The 15,725-nt window shown below is 40.0% G+C and overlaps 2 protein-coding genes and 1 non-coding gene across 3 annotated transcripts; all 3 read left to right on the top strand.

Annotated features, from left to right (window-relative positions):
• Nucleotides 1-661: 661 nt before the first annotated feature.
• Nucleotides 662-4,665, top strand: LOC119991771 (putative uncharacterized protein DDB_G0294196). Its single transcript, XM_038838220.1, has 3 exons — nucleotides 662-968; nucleotides 2,316-2,603; nucleotides 3,169-4,665. The coding sequence occupies exons 1-3, from the start codon at nucleotides 807-809 to the stop codon at nucleotides 4,321-4,323; spliced, it is 1,605 nt and encodes a 534-aa protein (XP_038694148.1). The 5' UTR covers nucleotides 662-806; the 3' UTR covers nucleotides 4,324-4,665.
• Nucleotides 4,666-7,158: 2,493 nt separating this feature from the next.
• LOC119991800 (callose synthase 12) lies at nucleotides 7,159-14,598 on the top strand. The gene is made up of 2 exons (XM_038838273.1): nucleotides 7,159-12,703; nucleotides 14,073-14,598. The coding sequence occupies exon 1, from the start codon at nucleotides 7,376-7,378 to the stop codon at nucleotides 12,695-12,697; it is 5,322 nt and encodes a 1,773-aa protein (XP_038694201.1). The 5' UTR covers nucleotides 7,159-7,375; the 3' UTR covers nucleotides 12,698-12,703; nucleotides 14,073-14,598.
• On the top strand, nucleotides 10,338-10,418 carry LOC119992352. Its single transcript, XR_005466356.1, has one exon. It is a non-coding gene; the product is annotated as a small nucleolar RNA J33 (small nucleolar RNA).
• Nucleotides 14,599-15,725: the final 1,127 nt, after the last annotated feature.

Raw genomic sequence — 15,725 nt, 5'->3', positions numbered from 1 at the left:
CAAAAAAAAAAAGTTGCATTGGAATCTGTTGAGAGTAAAATGGTATTTAAATATTTAAAATAATTAAAAAAAATTGGTTAAAAGATATTGATACGAATACTCTAAATCTCAAACGCAACAAACAAATATTTTGAATTTATATATTAGTTTGCAATAAATAATAATAAACATTAATATCTATATGAGAACAACCAGTAACTTAACTTAAATGACATTTTTATATGTCTTGTATCTTATAGATGTTTCAAATCCCAGTCTCTCCATCTCTCCCCGTAATAAAAAAAAAACCAATATTTATCCACATAATATATGTAGGGCCATTACGGTAAGAAAACAAAGCGAGGGAGAACGGGAGATAGGCTGGTTGGTTAGGTTGTCTGTCCAGAACCTTGAGGTACATGGTTCTATTCTCATCAAGGGGATTTGAGATTTAGGTGATTTTCCATCCGCTGTGGTGACCTTCATACCCCTCAGACATGACTTAACTTGTGTGTAGTTTGTGGGACTTTCAAAAAAAAAAGCCGGGCAGGCTCGTGAGCTCGTCCTTGTCCAGGCTCCTATGGGCCGACCCCAACACAAAGCAAATTCTCACTTAAAAAACGTTTTTCTTTTAACATCGGGGACATTTAATTTAATTTAATTTTACATACACAGGGTCAGGGAAACCTTCCTGTTACATTCAAAGCCAAATATCTTTCGCTCTGTTTTTATTTTCTTTTACATTATCCTTCTCTCTGTCTGTACGAGCTTCTTTGTTGAAACCCTAATTTTCAAATCAACTGTTGACCGTCGATCTTCATACAGCAATGGCATCTGGATCATCGGGTCGGCCCAACTCCGGTTCCAAGGCCTTCGATTTCGATTCCGATGACATTCTCTGTTCTTATGACGACTATAATAGTAACCAGGACTCCTCCAACGGAGGCCACACATCCGATCCCGTTGTCGGGACCAATTCCAGCAGCAAGGTATTGCACTGATCGTTTAGTTGTTGGGTTTTGGTCGTTGATGTGTACTTCTTGGTTTTTTGTTGGGGGATTTTGGATATCTGGAGATTGGGTTTCCGTAGATGTAGTTAGGGTTTTGGTATGGGTTATGTTTTAAGTTCGTTGACCTTTTAATTTTCTTTTTTTAATAATTCTAAAATTTGAGGAAACTAAGGTCTAGAAGTGAAGTGAAATGTCTGGTAAAATTGAATACCAAAGAACTGCCAGTGGCTTGAAGGGAAAAGAGGCTTAGGGGAATAACGTAGGTTAGTTTGGTTGTCTGAAGAACACATAGTTATCAAATTCACCTTTTCTTTAGAGTGATTAATGTTTTCCAAATCACTCAATTTATTGTCTAAGTAGTAAAATGTGCCTAATCAGCCTCTGAGAATTGTAATCCCTCTTTCCATTGTGGTCCGGTGTCTTTTCTGAATAAGATGAGTAAAGAAAGCTTCAGCTGGTAATGTCACATTGATAATTATGATACTTGGAAAGACTATTTTGGAGCATTGCATCGGGCATTGATTTATGATGCCATTATTCTGAAAGTAACATTACTCATTGTAGACGGAACAGGAACCCTAATATTAGTTAATTAGTGGAGATTATGATTACAGCGTGCTATACTCTATTTCTGGTTCTTGGCTTGTGGCAATTTGTCAAATAAGTTGCCACTCGACAACTATGTTCACGAATGGTTTTAAGGCATTTATACCTATGACGATTTACACATTTGTGTATTTACATTAAGCGGGCAGTGCTTCCTACCTTTGGCCTTTTCCTTTTAAAATGTTTGATAAATGCATGGTAGTAAAAAAAAAGGTGATATGGACTAGTTATTTATAACTGGCTAAGTATTAGGTCATAAGAGATGTAAAAGACTTCTGGTTGAGGTACCATTCTGTTGCTGGCTCTGCCACCTTGGTATTTGTTTATTTTAGTTTATGATGTTCATGTCTTTCTTTTGGCATAACTCAAGTTTTGTTCATATTGCTAAAATGTTGTCCATCAGATACTCGACCAGAATAAAAGGGAACTTAAGTAACAACTTGGTGGACTAGAATTTAGGGGAGCCATTATTGTAGTATTATCAATGACATGAATTTTCTACTTTTTTTAAGATTTTTTTTTCCTGCAATGAATGTTTAGTAATGGTTACTTCTCAGTATTCCCAAATGATTTCCTGACAAGGTTGTTTGCTCAACTGAAATCAATTTAGAATTTTTATATTTTGGTGGCGTTCACTGGTTATATTTTGTTACAAGTTCATTTTTAAGTGTTTAACTGTTGATCCACTGACCAGAGAGTTCTGTATTCTATTCCTGACAGGATTTTCATAAAAGCAGAATGACCAGATCTTCATTGTTTCCTGCTACTTCCTATAGTCAGCCAGAGGACTCTTTCAACCAAGATGTGTCTATTGTTGTTGAAAAAAGCATGAAAAAATATGCTGACAATCTCATGCGATTTCTTGAAGGAATCAGTTCACGGCTCTCGCAGTTGGAACTCTACTGTTACAACCTTGATAAATCAATTGGAGAAATGCGATTTGACTTAGCTCGTGAGCATGGGGAGGCAGATTTAAAACTTAAATCTCTTGAGAAACATCTTCAAGAGGTGAGTAGTTACATCTAGGAAATTGATTCTGTGCATTGAAATTGTGTGCTGTGAAGTATTACATCTAATGTTTATTCATTATAATTTTATTGTAAATTCTGGCATCCCTCTTAGAAGTTGTGTGCATTTTACATCTTAGCAATGTCTGCAGTTTGGTTTTATATAGTGTTTGTCAAGATTACTTGGAGTCCCAAATTGAGTTCAGATCCATCCTCCTATAATAGGAAAATACAAAGATTTACTGTATCTTCCTGCATCAAATGAAGATAGATATTATTTTATGATCCATTCCGTTCGAAAAAAAATTCATGATTCATGTTTCTGCTCATCTATGGCAGACCAAAAGGATATCTATATTCCACCCACTTAATATAACTGTCTATTCTTTAGATTGGACTGCTGGAGGAAAGGGTAGATTTAAATGGTTCCTTTAAGCAGGATGGCAGTGTGTTTCGCCTCGGGCCATGATTCCTCTATATTCTTCTGCCCACCACGTTCCTTGATAACTATGTAAGTTTTTTGACATTTGTGATTAAACAGACTTGTTTGATAATGCTCTCTGCAGGTCCACAGGTCTGTTCAGCTCCTGAGGGACAAGCAAGAGCTTGCTGAGGCTCAGAAAGAATTGGCCAAGCTTCAGCTTGTTCAGAAAGAGTCATCTTCTTCAAGCCAGTCTCAATCCAATGAGGATAAATCCTCACCGCCTGCCTCTGATTCCAAGAAAACTGAAAACTCTCTGGAAATGCACAATCAGCAGTTAGCTCTTGCCCTGCCTCATCAGGTAGCTCCGCAGCAGCAGCCGGCAGCACATCACTCTCAGCCCACTCCCCAGAATGTGATTCAGCAACAACCCTATTATTTAACTGCAAACCAGCTACCTCCAGCACCCCAGACCCAACACTCCCAGAGTCAGTACCTGCCTTCTGATCCTCATTATCGGACTCCTCCAATGCAGGAGATCTCAAGGGTACCGCAGCCTACACAATCTCAAGTAAATCAAACACCCCCTGTCCAATCCTTCCCTCAGTATCAGCAGCAATGGCCACAGCAGGTACCTCAGCAGGTGCCACCACCTCAGCAGCCCTCTATTCAACCTCAGGTTAGGCCTCAATCATCAACAGCTTATGCTCCCTATCCTCCTAGACAATCAACAAATGCATCTCCAGAGACACTGCCTAGCAGCTTGTCAATGCAAGTGCCATTTTCATCTGTTGCTCAACCTGTATCCAGCCATGCTGATGCCATGTCTTATGGATATACTGGAGAAGGTAGGACTGGTCCACAGCAGCCTACACAACAACTGAATGTTCCTTTTGGAGCACAACCAGGTGATGGTTATGCAGTTGCTGCCCCCCGCCAAGGACTGCCTCCTCCGGGGAGTGCATATATGATTTATGGCAGCGAAGGAGCTAGAGCACATCATCCACCTCAGCAACCTCACTTCTCACAGGGTGGATATCCGCCCACGAATTTACCTCTTCAGAATCCACGACCATCTGCAGCCGCTATGGTGCGAAATCCAAACCATTCGCAATTTGTACGTGACCATCCTTACAACGAATGGATTGAGAAATTGGTGAGCATGGGTTTCAGGGGTGATCATGTTGTCGGTGTAATCCAGAGGATGGAGGAGAGCGGCCAGCCTGTGGATTTCAATTCTGTACTTGACAGGCTGAATGTGCATTCTTCTGGGGGTTCTCAGTCTCAGAGAGGATGGTGAAGAGAAAGCCGGTGTGATCGCATTGCGTGTTTCTTCTATCATGCATTTGAATAAAGTCTGGCATTATGCGCACCTTCTTACTTCTTAGTAGATATTGGTGTGCAAACTTATTGTATATTTTGTGCACACATTACCTATATTTTAATGGTTCTTGCTTGCTCATCTCATGTGTTGGGCTCCTCTCCCTTTGTCCGAATATTACTGTACATGGGGAGATCCCATTACACCTCATATCTCAAAGTACTGATTTATGTACTGCAATCTAATTATGTTCCTTCGGACTGTGCGATTTCTCTGTTACCTGAGATTGTGATTTTTGAGGTGGTCAACTCCCCCCTTCTTTGTCTCTGTTGTCAGCTCAACTGTCTTCAGTTTATTGAGGGAAAATATCAAAAGAATTAGGTTGTGTTTGGTTTCTTTTCTGTTTTTTGATAAATTTTTTTGTATTTCTGTTTTCAGGTGATTTTCAAGTTTTTTTTTTTTTAAAAAATTGGCAATCAAACGTAAAATGTACGGAAAATAAACATACCGAACAGAATTCAAGTCTTTCGGTGGAAAACTATCCCAACATTGAAAATTTGAAATGGTATCATCACGTGAAGTGTTGTAACTAGTAGGACCCACAACCACTATCCTTTAGGTGTACATTGGGTAAAACCATCGCACTTGTGTATCACTATCTCACAAGCTATGCATGTCATGCAAGTCCATGAAAATTCATATGTGAACTCATACCTCCAACAAGAATTGAACCCTGGTGAACAAATATGATTAGGATGTGGTAGGGCATAATATAGATTGTCACATATGTATGAGTTGGGTACTCAAACAATCTAATTGGTAAGTTAAGTAATCACTTTCTCACCTCCAAAAGATCATGAGTTCGAACAGAGGAAAATATTGTCTTGAAATAAATACGTGTGGATCATGAAAGATGTCAAGCCCAAGCCCAAAACACACATTACCTTTGCAGGACTATGTCATCACACAATGTGCAGAAGGTTAACACCGTGATTGACCTAGTGTTGCAGCCTTGACCCCTCATTTTTTAAAGGCAAAGCAAAACATTGGTGAATATATTCTTTCTGTGTGGATATGTGATTGAACGGATGATAACATAGTGTACAAAAAATGATGATTCCCTCTCACTGAATTGATCGTCGAAGAATGTCAAGCTCAAGAGTTTTTCTATTGTCTCTGTTTACATGTCTTGCAGGTCGTTAGTGGTCCATTTTAACCTTTTTTTCCATTGTAGAAGTACCTACGAGAGAGTTTCCGATAAATCAAATCAAATCAAATCAATATATATTGTTGTACAGAGAAACGAACACAATGTCAAAACAAAAATACAAATTTCTTGTACGCCTAACATTTTTAAGTAGTCTATTTGACCTTTCAAAAAACAAGAAAAAGGAAAGTGGTCCATTTGTCCGGGTTACAGAATAAGTGCACAACTATACGATTGGGTTTTGATGTAGACCCGCCCACGACATGCTTCCAGGCCCACAAACTGATATCGTGGGCCCACCACAAGCTGACTCGGATTGGGCTTCCAAGGAAGGAGCCGTTTTTGAATTTGAAAGTTTCAACCAACGCGCGTTTGACTTGGTATTTTAACCTTGGAAAGCGAGATCATATGTGAAAACGCCACTGGTGCGGCATTTTAAGCTGTCCAATAATCCAATGTTGCGTCGTTTTATTCGTTTTTATATATAATTTTTTAAAATCTAAGTGGCCTATTATTTTTCCATCACTCATTGACAATTTGACGTCTTATATTAAAGTATCACATAAATGACCTAATGGAAATTATAAACTATAGTCATGATAGAAAATAATTTTATTTGACAAAATATATAGGGATCACCTAACGTAATATGTTAGAAATCTCAACCCACTTACATCAACAATGTTGTTTATTTTGGGTTTGTCAGTTCACTGTTGATACATCAGACCCACACATCCTTGTATTTCTTAAATCCTTTAACTTGAAAGAATATCTTATATCTTATAATGATAATAGAGAGAGGGGAAGACTTTTCTTATAAACCACCTAAACAAATTCGGATATTTAAGAAGTCTTGACATAACCTTCCAAGTTGCATATATTTGTTATGTGTTTTAATGCAAAATGTCCTACCATTAATTAAGGTTTTGAAAGTCATGTTGGTTGATTTATTGTATTAGTTAATATATCCATTTGATCCAAATCAACCTCTTAAAACGGTTGAACCACCTTGGTATTTAACAAAATAGTCACCTTCAAAAACTTGAAGAAGAGAGTGTGTTCTTATCATCTCATAAATAACCACAACTCCTTATATTTTCTCATAATGATACTCATCCAAAACCCATTTTTTGCACACCAAATTTTTTTTTTTTATCAAACATTGGTTTTAATGCTATATAGAAAGAGATTAACCAAGTCTTACACCACTTCTAAAATAGGGTAAAATTGAAGTCTTCAGCTTTTATTCAAAAACAGCTCAAATTGACAAACATAATAATTTCGTAAATTAAGGTCCGATTGATTATCCTATTCCTTGTATTAGAATGATAATAATTATATTCACATCACATGATAATATTTGGTTTGATTTAAATTTTTTTATTTTTTGATAATCACATTATTAATACTTGATGGTCGACATATTGTATTAAATTTGTAATCACAAGTACAACACTCCAAAATTTGTTATGATTTGCCTATTACAATTACACTTATATCGGAAAAGAAAAAGGAAAAAATTGTTGCCAAAAAATAACGCAAAACAGAATAAAGAAAAGGGAAAAAAAGTAAAAGAAAAGGAGAGATGGGCAAAGCCAAGGTACGCCCAAACGCGTCCATTCCCCGTATCCTTCAAGCCCTCCCCACTCTTCGCCTGTTCGTTTTCTGCCGTTTGATCCCTCGTTTAACTCCCACTCCTCTCTCTCTCTCTCTGTGCTGCTTCATCTTCTTCTTCTATCCCATTCGTTTATCTGTGTTTTATCATCGCCCAGTGATCACTGAACACACGCCAGAGCCCAATTGGTCTTCACCGGATCTGATGATATGAGCATCCGGCTGCGCCACGGCCCGCCACAGCGCCAGCCAGAGGAGGATGAGACTTACAACATAATACCAGTTCATAACCTCCTCGCTGACCACCCCTCACTGAGGTACCCGGAGGTACGTGCGGCTGCGGCGGCTCTTCGAGCCGTCGGGAACCTCCGTAAGCCGCCGTTTGCCCAATGGCTCCCGCACTTCGACCTCATCGACTGGCTCGCCTTGTTCTTTGGATTCCAACGTGATAATGTGAGGAATCAGAGGGAGCACCTTGTCCTCCACCTCGCCAACGCTCAGATGCGACTTTCTCCTCCTCCCGACAACATAGACTCTCTTGACCCTGGCGTGCTCCGTCGCTTCCGTCGTAAATTACTTGGCAACTATACGAGTTGGTGTTCCTATATTGGAAAGAAATCAAACATCTGGATCTCGGATAATCGCGGGGGCCACCAGCAGTCTGCATCTGACCAGCAGCGGGAGCTTCTCTATGTGGCGTTGTATCTCTTGATTTGGGGCGAGGCTGCTAATCTCCGGTTCATGCCGGAATGCCTATGCTATATTTTCCATCACATGGCCATGGAATTGAACAAGATTCTAGAGGATTATATCGATGAGAACACCGGGCAGCCAGTTATGCCCTCTATTTCTGGCGAGAATGCTTTCTTGAACTGCGTTGTGAAGCCGATTTATGAGACGATTAAGGCTGAGGTTGAGAGCAGCAAGAATGGAACCGCTCCGCACAGCGCGTGGCGAAACTATGATGATTTGAATGAGTATTTTTGGAGCAGACGATGCTTTTCTAAACTAAAGTGGCCGATCGATGTTGGAAGTAATTTCTTTGTGTTATCGAGTACGAGAAAGCACGTGGGGAAAACTGGATTTGTGGAGCAGAGATCGTTTTGGAACTTGTATAGGAGTTTTGACAGGCTCTGGGTGATGTTGATTCTATTTCTTCAGGCGGCTATCATTGTTGCTTGGGAGGGGAGAGAATATCCATGGCAGGCATTGAGGGGTAGTGAGAATAGGGACGTTCAGGTTCGGGTTTTGACAGTGTTTTTCACATGGAGCGGGTTGCGCTTCTTGCAGTCCTTGCTCGATGCAGGGATGCAGTATAGTCTCGTTTCTAGGGAGACTCTGTGGCTTGGAGTGAGAATGGTGTTGAAAGCCGTTGTTGCTGCATGCTGGATCATTATATTCACGGTGTTTTATGTTCGAATTTGGACTCAGAAGGACAAAGACGGGAGCTGGTCCTCTGAGGCTAATAGGCGCATCGTGAATTTTCTTGAGGTGGCGTGCGTATTTATTCTCCCAGAGGTACTGGCATTGGCTCTGTTTGTGATTCCCTTTATCAGGAATTTCCTTGAGAGCACAAACTGGAAGATCTTTTACTTGTTGACTTGGTGGTTTCAAAGCCGGAGTTTTGTTGGTCGGGCATTGAGGGAAGGTCTTGTGGATAATATAAAGTACTTTCTTTTCTGGCTTGTGGTCCTTGGTACCAAATTTTCGTTCAGTTACTTCATGCAGATCAAGCCCATGGTTAAGCCTACAAAACAGCTGGTGCGGCTTAAGGGTGTGCATTATGAGTGGCACCAGTTCTTCCATGACAGCAATAGATTGGCGGTTGGACTTTTGTGGCTCCCTGTTGTGTTGATTTACTTCATGGACTTGCAGATATGGTATGCCATCTACTCATCCCTAGTTGGTGCAGCTGTGGGGTTGTTTGCACACTTGGGTGAGATTCGTAACATTCAGCAGCTGCGTTTGAGATTCCAGTTCTTTGCAAGTGCGATTCAGTTTAATCTAATGCCTGAGGAGCAGCTGTTAAATACAAGGGGGACACTGAAGAACAAGTTTAAGGATGCCATTTACCGTTTAAAGTTGAGGTATGGGCTTGGCCGGCCCTTCAAGAAGCTTGAATCAAACCAGGTTGAGGCGAACAAGTTTGCCTTGATATGGAACGAGATAATCTCCACATTCAGGGAAGAGGATATCATCTCTGACCGTGAGGTTGAATTGTTGGAGCTGCCTCAAAACACTTGGAACGTCAGGGTTATCCGCTGGCCATGCTTTCTCCTCTGTAATGAGTTGCTTCTTGCTCTCAGCCAGGCCAAGGAGTTGGTGGATGCTCCTGATAGGTGGCTATGGTATAAGATATGTAAGAATGAATATAGGCGCTGCTCTGTTATAGAAGCTTATGATAGTGTTAAACACTTGCTCCTCCAGATTATAAAACTCAACTCTGAGGAACACTCTATTGTCACAATCTTGTTTCAAGAAATTGACCATTCTTTGGAGATTGAGAAGTTCACCAAAACCTTCAAGATGACTGTGCTGCCCCAGTTCCATAACAAGTTAATTAGACTTGCTGAGCTATTGAATAAGCCTAAGAAAGATGTTAACCAGGTGGTGAATGCTCTGCAGGCTCTGTATGAGATTGCTGTGAGAGACTTTTTCAAAGACAAGAGGAGCATTGAACAACTAAGGGAGGATGGCTTGGCTCCTCGAAATCCAACCGGAGGGCTGCTTTTTGAGAATGCTGTTGAATTGCCTGATCCCACGAATGAGAACTTCTATAGGCAGGTCCGGCGTTTGCATATGATTCTTACCTCCAGAGACTCTATGCAAGCCATCCCAATAAACCTTGAGGCAAGACGAAGGATAGCATTCTTCAGCAATTCTCTCTTCATGAACATGCCTCACGCTCCCCAAGTTGAGAAAATGATGGCCTTCAGTGTTCTGACCCCTTATTACAATGAGGAGGTGCTGTACAGCAAAGAACAACTTAGGACTGAGAATGAAGATGGTATTTCCATCTTGTATTATCTGCAGACTATTTATGATGATGAGTGGAAAAACTTCCTGGAGAGGATGTGTCGAGAAGGGATGGAAAAAGACCATGATTTATGGACAACCAAGTTGAGAGATCTTAGGCTTTGGGCATCCTACAGAGGTCAAACCCTTTCTCGTACTGTGAGGGGTATGATGTATTATTATCGGGCTCTTAAGATGCTGGCTTTTCTTGATTCTGCATCGGAAATGGATATTAGGGAAGGGTCACGGGAACTAGGTTCGATGAGGCGAGATGGTCGTTTAGATGATTTTGGCTCTGAAAGGTCACATTCTTCCCGGAGCTTAAGCAGAGCTAGTAGTTCAGTTAGTTTGTTATTTAAAGGCCATGAGTATGGGACTGCTTTGATGAAATATACATACGTAGTTGCCTGCCAGATATATGGGGTTCAAAAGGCAAAAAAGGATCCCCATGCGGAGGATATCTTGTATTTATTGAAGAACAATGAGGCCCTTCGAGTTGCCTATGTTGATGAGGTTTCCACAGGGAGGGATGAGAAGGAATTCTACTCTGTTCTTGTTAAGTATGATCAGCAGCTGGAGAAGGAAGTGGAAATCTATAGGGTCAAGCTACCAGGTCCCTTGAAGCTTGGAGAAGGAAAACCTGAAAATCAAAATCATTCACTCATCTTTACTCGTGGAGATGCGGTTCAAACAATTGATATGAATCAGGACAACTACTTCGAGGAGGCCCTGAAAATGCGGAATTTATTGGAAGAGTACAGGCGCTACTATGGAATCCGGAAACCCACAATTTTGGGGGTCAGGGAACATGTTTTCACTGGTTCTGTTTCATCACTTGCCTGGTTTATGTCGGCACAGGAAACAAGTTTTGTTACCTTGGGACAGCGTGTTTTGGCAAACCCTCTGAAAGTTCGAATGCATTATGGCCATCCAGATGTCTTTGACAGATTTTGGTTCTTGACTCGAGGTGGCATTAGCAAAGCTTCCAGGGTAATTAACATCAGTGAGGACATTTTTGCTGGCTTTAATTGCACTTTGCGAGGAGGCAATGTCACTCATCATGAGTATATCCAAGTTGGCAAGGGAAGGGATGTTGGGTTAAATCAAATAGCCATGTTTGAAGCCAAGGTTGCCAGTGGAAATGGCGAACAAATTTTAAGTAGAGATGTCTACAGATTGGGTCATAGGCTGGACTTCTTCCGGATGCTATCATTCTTTTACACTACAGTAGGATTCTATTTCAGCACTATGATGGTTGTTCTGACTGTATATGCATTTTTATGGGGCCGGCTTTATCTTTCTCTAAGTGGTGTTGAGGCATCTGTGACCAATAATAGCGACAACAATAGAGCCATTGCTACCATTTTGAATCAGCAATTCATCATCCAACTTGGTCTGTTCACTGCCCTTCCGATGATAGTGGAGAATACTCTTGAGCATGGATTCCTCCACGCTATATGGGATTTCTTGACAATGCAGCTGCAGCTTTCTTCTGTTTTCTATACCTTCTCCATGGGAACCAAAACCCACTATTTTGGTCGAACCATACTTCATGGTGGGGCAAAGTATCGGGCAACTGGGCGTGGTTTTGTCGTTCAGCATAAGGGTTTCACTGAAAACTACAGGCTCTATGCACGTAGTCACTTTGTGAAGGCAATTGAGCTTGGGGTGATACTAATGATCTATGCATCGCATAGTCCCATAGCCAAGAACACATTTGTTTATATAGCCATGACGATCTCCAGTTGGTTCCTGGTTGTGTCATGGATAATGGCCCCCTTTGTGTTCAATCCTTCAGGCTTTGACTGGTTAAAGACTGTGTATGACTTTGATGATTTTATGAACTGGATCTGGTATCGTGGTAGTGTTTTTGCTAAAGCTGAACAGAGCTGGGAACGATGGTGGTATGAAGAGCAGGATCATCTGAGGACAACTGGCCTTTGGGGAAAGTTACTGGAAATAATTTTGGACCTGCGCTTCTTCTTCTTTCAGTATGGACTTGTATATCAGCTAGGCATCGCTTCAGGAAGTACCAGTATTGCTGTTTACTTGCTATCTTGGATCTACATTTTTGTAGCTTTTGGAGTTTATGCCATAATCTCTTATGCTCGGGACAAATATGCAGCGAAGGATCACATCTATTATCGTCTGGTTCAGTTTCTTGTAATTGTACTTGCAATACTTGTGATTATTGCACTGCTAGAATTCACAAACCTCAGTTTTGTTGATCTTTTCAAAAGTTTGTTGGCCTTTATCCCCACTGGATGGGGCATGCTATTGATTGCCCAAGTACTTCATCCATTTCTGCAATCCACTTTGCTTTGGGAGTCCGTGGTTTCTGTGGCTCGACTTTATGATGTATTATTTGGAGTGATAGTCATGGCTCCTGTGGCATTTCTATCATGGATGCCTGGGTTCCAGTCAATGCAAACAAGGATTCTATTCAATGACGCATTCAGCAGGGGTCTCCGCATATTCCAGATTGTCACTGGAAAAAAATCTAAAGCTGACTTGTGATTTGAGGTAATTCTGAGCTTTAATTTTCACAAGATATCTTTGTTCTCATGGTCCGTCTTTCTTATTGTATGCTTATTATCTTTAGATTCTATATGAAGTGGATTTGAGTTTCCTTTGAACCTATGGTAACATGTTTTGGTTAAATCATACCCCCAAATGCCTGTTTTTGCTGTATTTGTTTTGTATGTTTTTGTAGCTTGAAGTGAAATCAGCCTGGCATGTTTGTACTCAATATCTGAATTCTGATTAGCCACCTTCAGCAACTTCTATGCATTAGCAATTGACTGCTATAATTTATGTCTAAAATTTTCTCCCACCTCTGGATACCTGTGGATACTACGACTTCTGAAAATTCAATGATCTTTTGGTTATTGTTTAGACTCTCACTTTTAAGTGTAATTAAGTACAGTCTTTCTCTTTGTATCTCTTGCTGACACATTTCCTAAGAGGGGAAAGAAAGAGAAGGGGAATTTTATAATCCCTAATTTGGCTGGAGAATTGAGTGGAGAGAGAGGAAATGTCAGGGATTGCTTGCTTCTCCATAACCATGAAGACCCACTCATGCAAAGTCAGAGTATTGAAATTGATTTTACCATTCCAAAGATAGAATAAGTTGCAGTATGCACGAGAATAAATATACATTAGCTGGCCAAAATGTTGCTGATATCTAAACATGACCCTAGCCCTTTTCATTCCATTTGTCAATTTTCCACTCTCTTTCCTACCCCGAATCTGATGGTGAACGAAGCACTATATTGTTAATGTCATGAGTTTTTTGTTCTAAATATGCAGGCAATTTTTTAGCTCATTTTCATATCACCTTATGATTATTAAGACTTGATTTTTATTTAAAATAATTTAAGCTTTTCATTGGATGCCAATAGGCTGGTGCTACCTGTTGAGTGTTGAGCTGTAAGTTGTACAGATGTCTTACATGATTCAGTGTAGTAATGAATCTTTAAATGACATTCCTTCGGCTGTCATTTGGCATAAATAGGGGTAGTATAATTTTCTCTATTAGTTTATCCATATGTGGTTTTCCCGGTGGCATTTTGGCTTTGATGTCTTGATGTAATTTCTAAAGTTCAGCTTCTCAGGAATTCTTTTGAAAAGACAAGTTACTCGGGGCTTTAATTCCATCTTAATGTGAAAGAAGTTTTTTTGGGTAGAACCCTGGTGCTTCTTTATCTCTCTGTTCTAAGTGTGGTTAAATATGTACTTGAGGTTGCTGCAATGAGCTTTTTGAAGCCTTCACAAGTGACGTTCCTTAGTAAATGATTTTCTAAATGATGTTTAACCTAATTTAGTGCAATATAGTAGTTGTGCTAATTTCCACATTGTTAATCGGAAGAGTCTTGTCGGTTTTTTTTTTCAGGTTTGAAGTCAGGCATATAACAAAGACTAATACAAGTTGGGCGGCTGGATTTTTCTTTCTTGATTTGTTGAGGTTATTTTCAAAAGGCACGATGGTGGTTGCCAATAGCATTATCATTTTCATTCATTTTGAATTGAGTGGGGGAGGGAATTGCCAGCTTCAACTGCATCTGTTTTTGTAATTTACTCTCATCTGTCAGTCCCCCATGTGTGAACCCATCCGGAGCTTCTGCTTTAAGAATCCCTACATATTTGAAGGTACAGCTCTCCCTTATAGTTTACAGAGAGTACGTTGATATTGTAGTTTCTTAAGAATGGTAGAACAATATTTATTCATTTGTTTGATACAAACTTTAGCTTGGGTGTCGTAACATTTTGACTGGCCTTAGAGTGATAAGAATGGAGCAGTTGCTGTAGCATATGTGATGTTAATTCAATAGATGATGTACAGTGCCACCTTTAAGAGTTGTACCTCGACGACTGTTAATGAATTACTTTGATGCAAATATTCTAGCTGTTGCTCTTCCAACTTCTGGTAGCCACAAAATGTTCATTACAATGTTGCTTGAATTGTGATGATTCATATGATATGATCTGGAAGATCTTGGATAATGATTCATATGATATGATCTGGAAGATGATGGATTAGGATCGCGGTTGACATTGTTACTATATGATGATCTTTTACAGTGGAATTCCAGGGCTGAAACCTCATAATAACTGTTTGTTTGCATGCCAGAGTGTGGGCAAGTCACCCATCAAGTGGGTTGGGCAGACAATGTGATTCCCTTTTAGCTCAATTATTGAATCAAATCCTTTCTCTAGTTTATATTATACTTTCTGCTGCTCTTTTAAGTTTTAACAGATTCAGAAATAGTGTTCTATGCAGATCTGCTTTTTGTGTTTCTAAATTTTCAAAATAGAATCGTCATTCCCCTGGTTTGCTGCACAATATCGATTGAAAATTCATGGTTCAACTATTCTGAATTCTCTTCCGATTGATGTGACTCTTCCTCACTCCTCCTTCATCCACCTTTATCCTCTCTTTTCACCATTGCCATTTGCCACCGAAGTCTTCAGGCTGGCGATTGGCGGATCTGAAACAACCGCGATTTGTAAATTTTCAGATTTAGGACGGAAGAAAGAGAACGTTAGCGAGATTCTGTATTTCAAAAATTGACTGTAACAAATAACATCGGCGGTGGAGGAATCCAGCGACGTTGCAGGATTGCAACATAGATTATGTTATGGGTGATGAAGGAGAACACTACAATACAAAAACTGAAAAATTTTGAAGTCTGAGTTCAATGATAGAAAGAAAAAGAAAAATACTTTTTATTTAATACAGACAGTTGGATATACCATCTTTTGATCCAACCATCCAAAGCTACAGTCTACAGATGATTTTGAATGAAACCAAAAAGCAATACTTATCTGTTTCTCAAGTATAATTGTTCATAAAAACAAGCAAAATATATTTGCAATTCCATTTTAGACTTTCTCACAGTTTCCTCAAATTCGAATTAATGTTTTACATTAACAGCCACGGCCCATGGATAAGCTGCTGTGACTGGAGTTTTAGCAATGTGACCGACATCCCCGTGCCGCAACGTGGATACAAGGATTTCCACTATTGTGCAAAAGTGGGCCCATG

This window comes from Tripterygium wilfordii, chromosome 22 (genome assembly GCF_013401445.1).
Source record: "Tripterygium wilfordii isolate XIE 37 chromosome 22, ASM1340144v1, whole genome shotgun sequence".
Lineage (NCBI taxonomy): Eukaryota > Viridiplantae > Streptophyta > Magnoliopsida > Celastrales > Celastraceae > Tripterygium > Tripterygium wilfordii.
This window is presented reverse-complemented; position numbering and strand designations above follow the sequence as displayed.

What these genes read in the sequence shown, in the direction of transcription:
- LOC119991800 (XM_038838273.1), top strand. Translation starts at nt 7,376, where the DNA reads ATGAGCATCCGGCTGCGCCACGGCCCGCCACAGCGCCAGCCAGAGGAG.
- LOC119991771 (XM_038838220.1), top strand. Translation starts at nt 807, where the DNA reads ATGGCATCTGGATCATCGGGTCGGCCCAACTCCGGTTCCAAGGCCTTC. An exon ending in GGACCAATTCCAGCAGCAAG is followed by an intron (nt 969 to 2,315) that starts GTATTGCACTGA and finishes TATTCCTGACAG; the next exon opens with GATTTTCATAAAAGCAGAAT. An exon ending in TTGAGAAACATCTTCAAGAG is followed by an intron (nt 2,604 to 3,168) that starts GTGAGTAGTTAC and finishes TGCTCTCTGCAG; the next exon opens with GTCCACAGGTCTGTTCAGCT.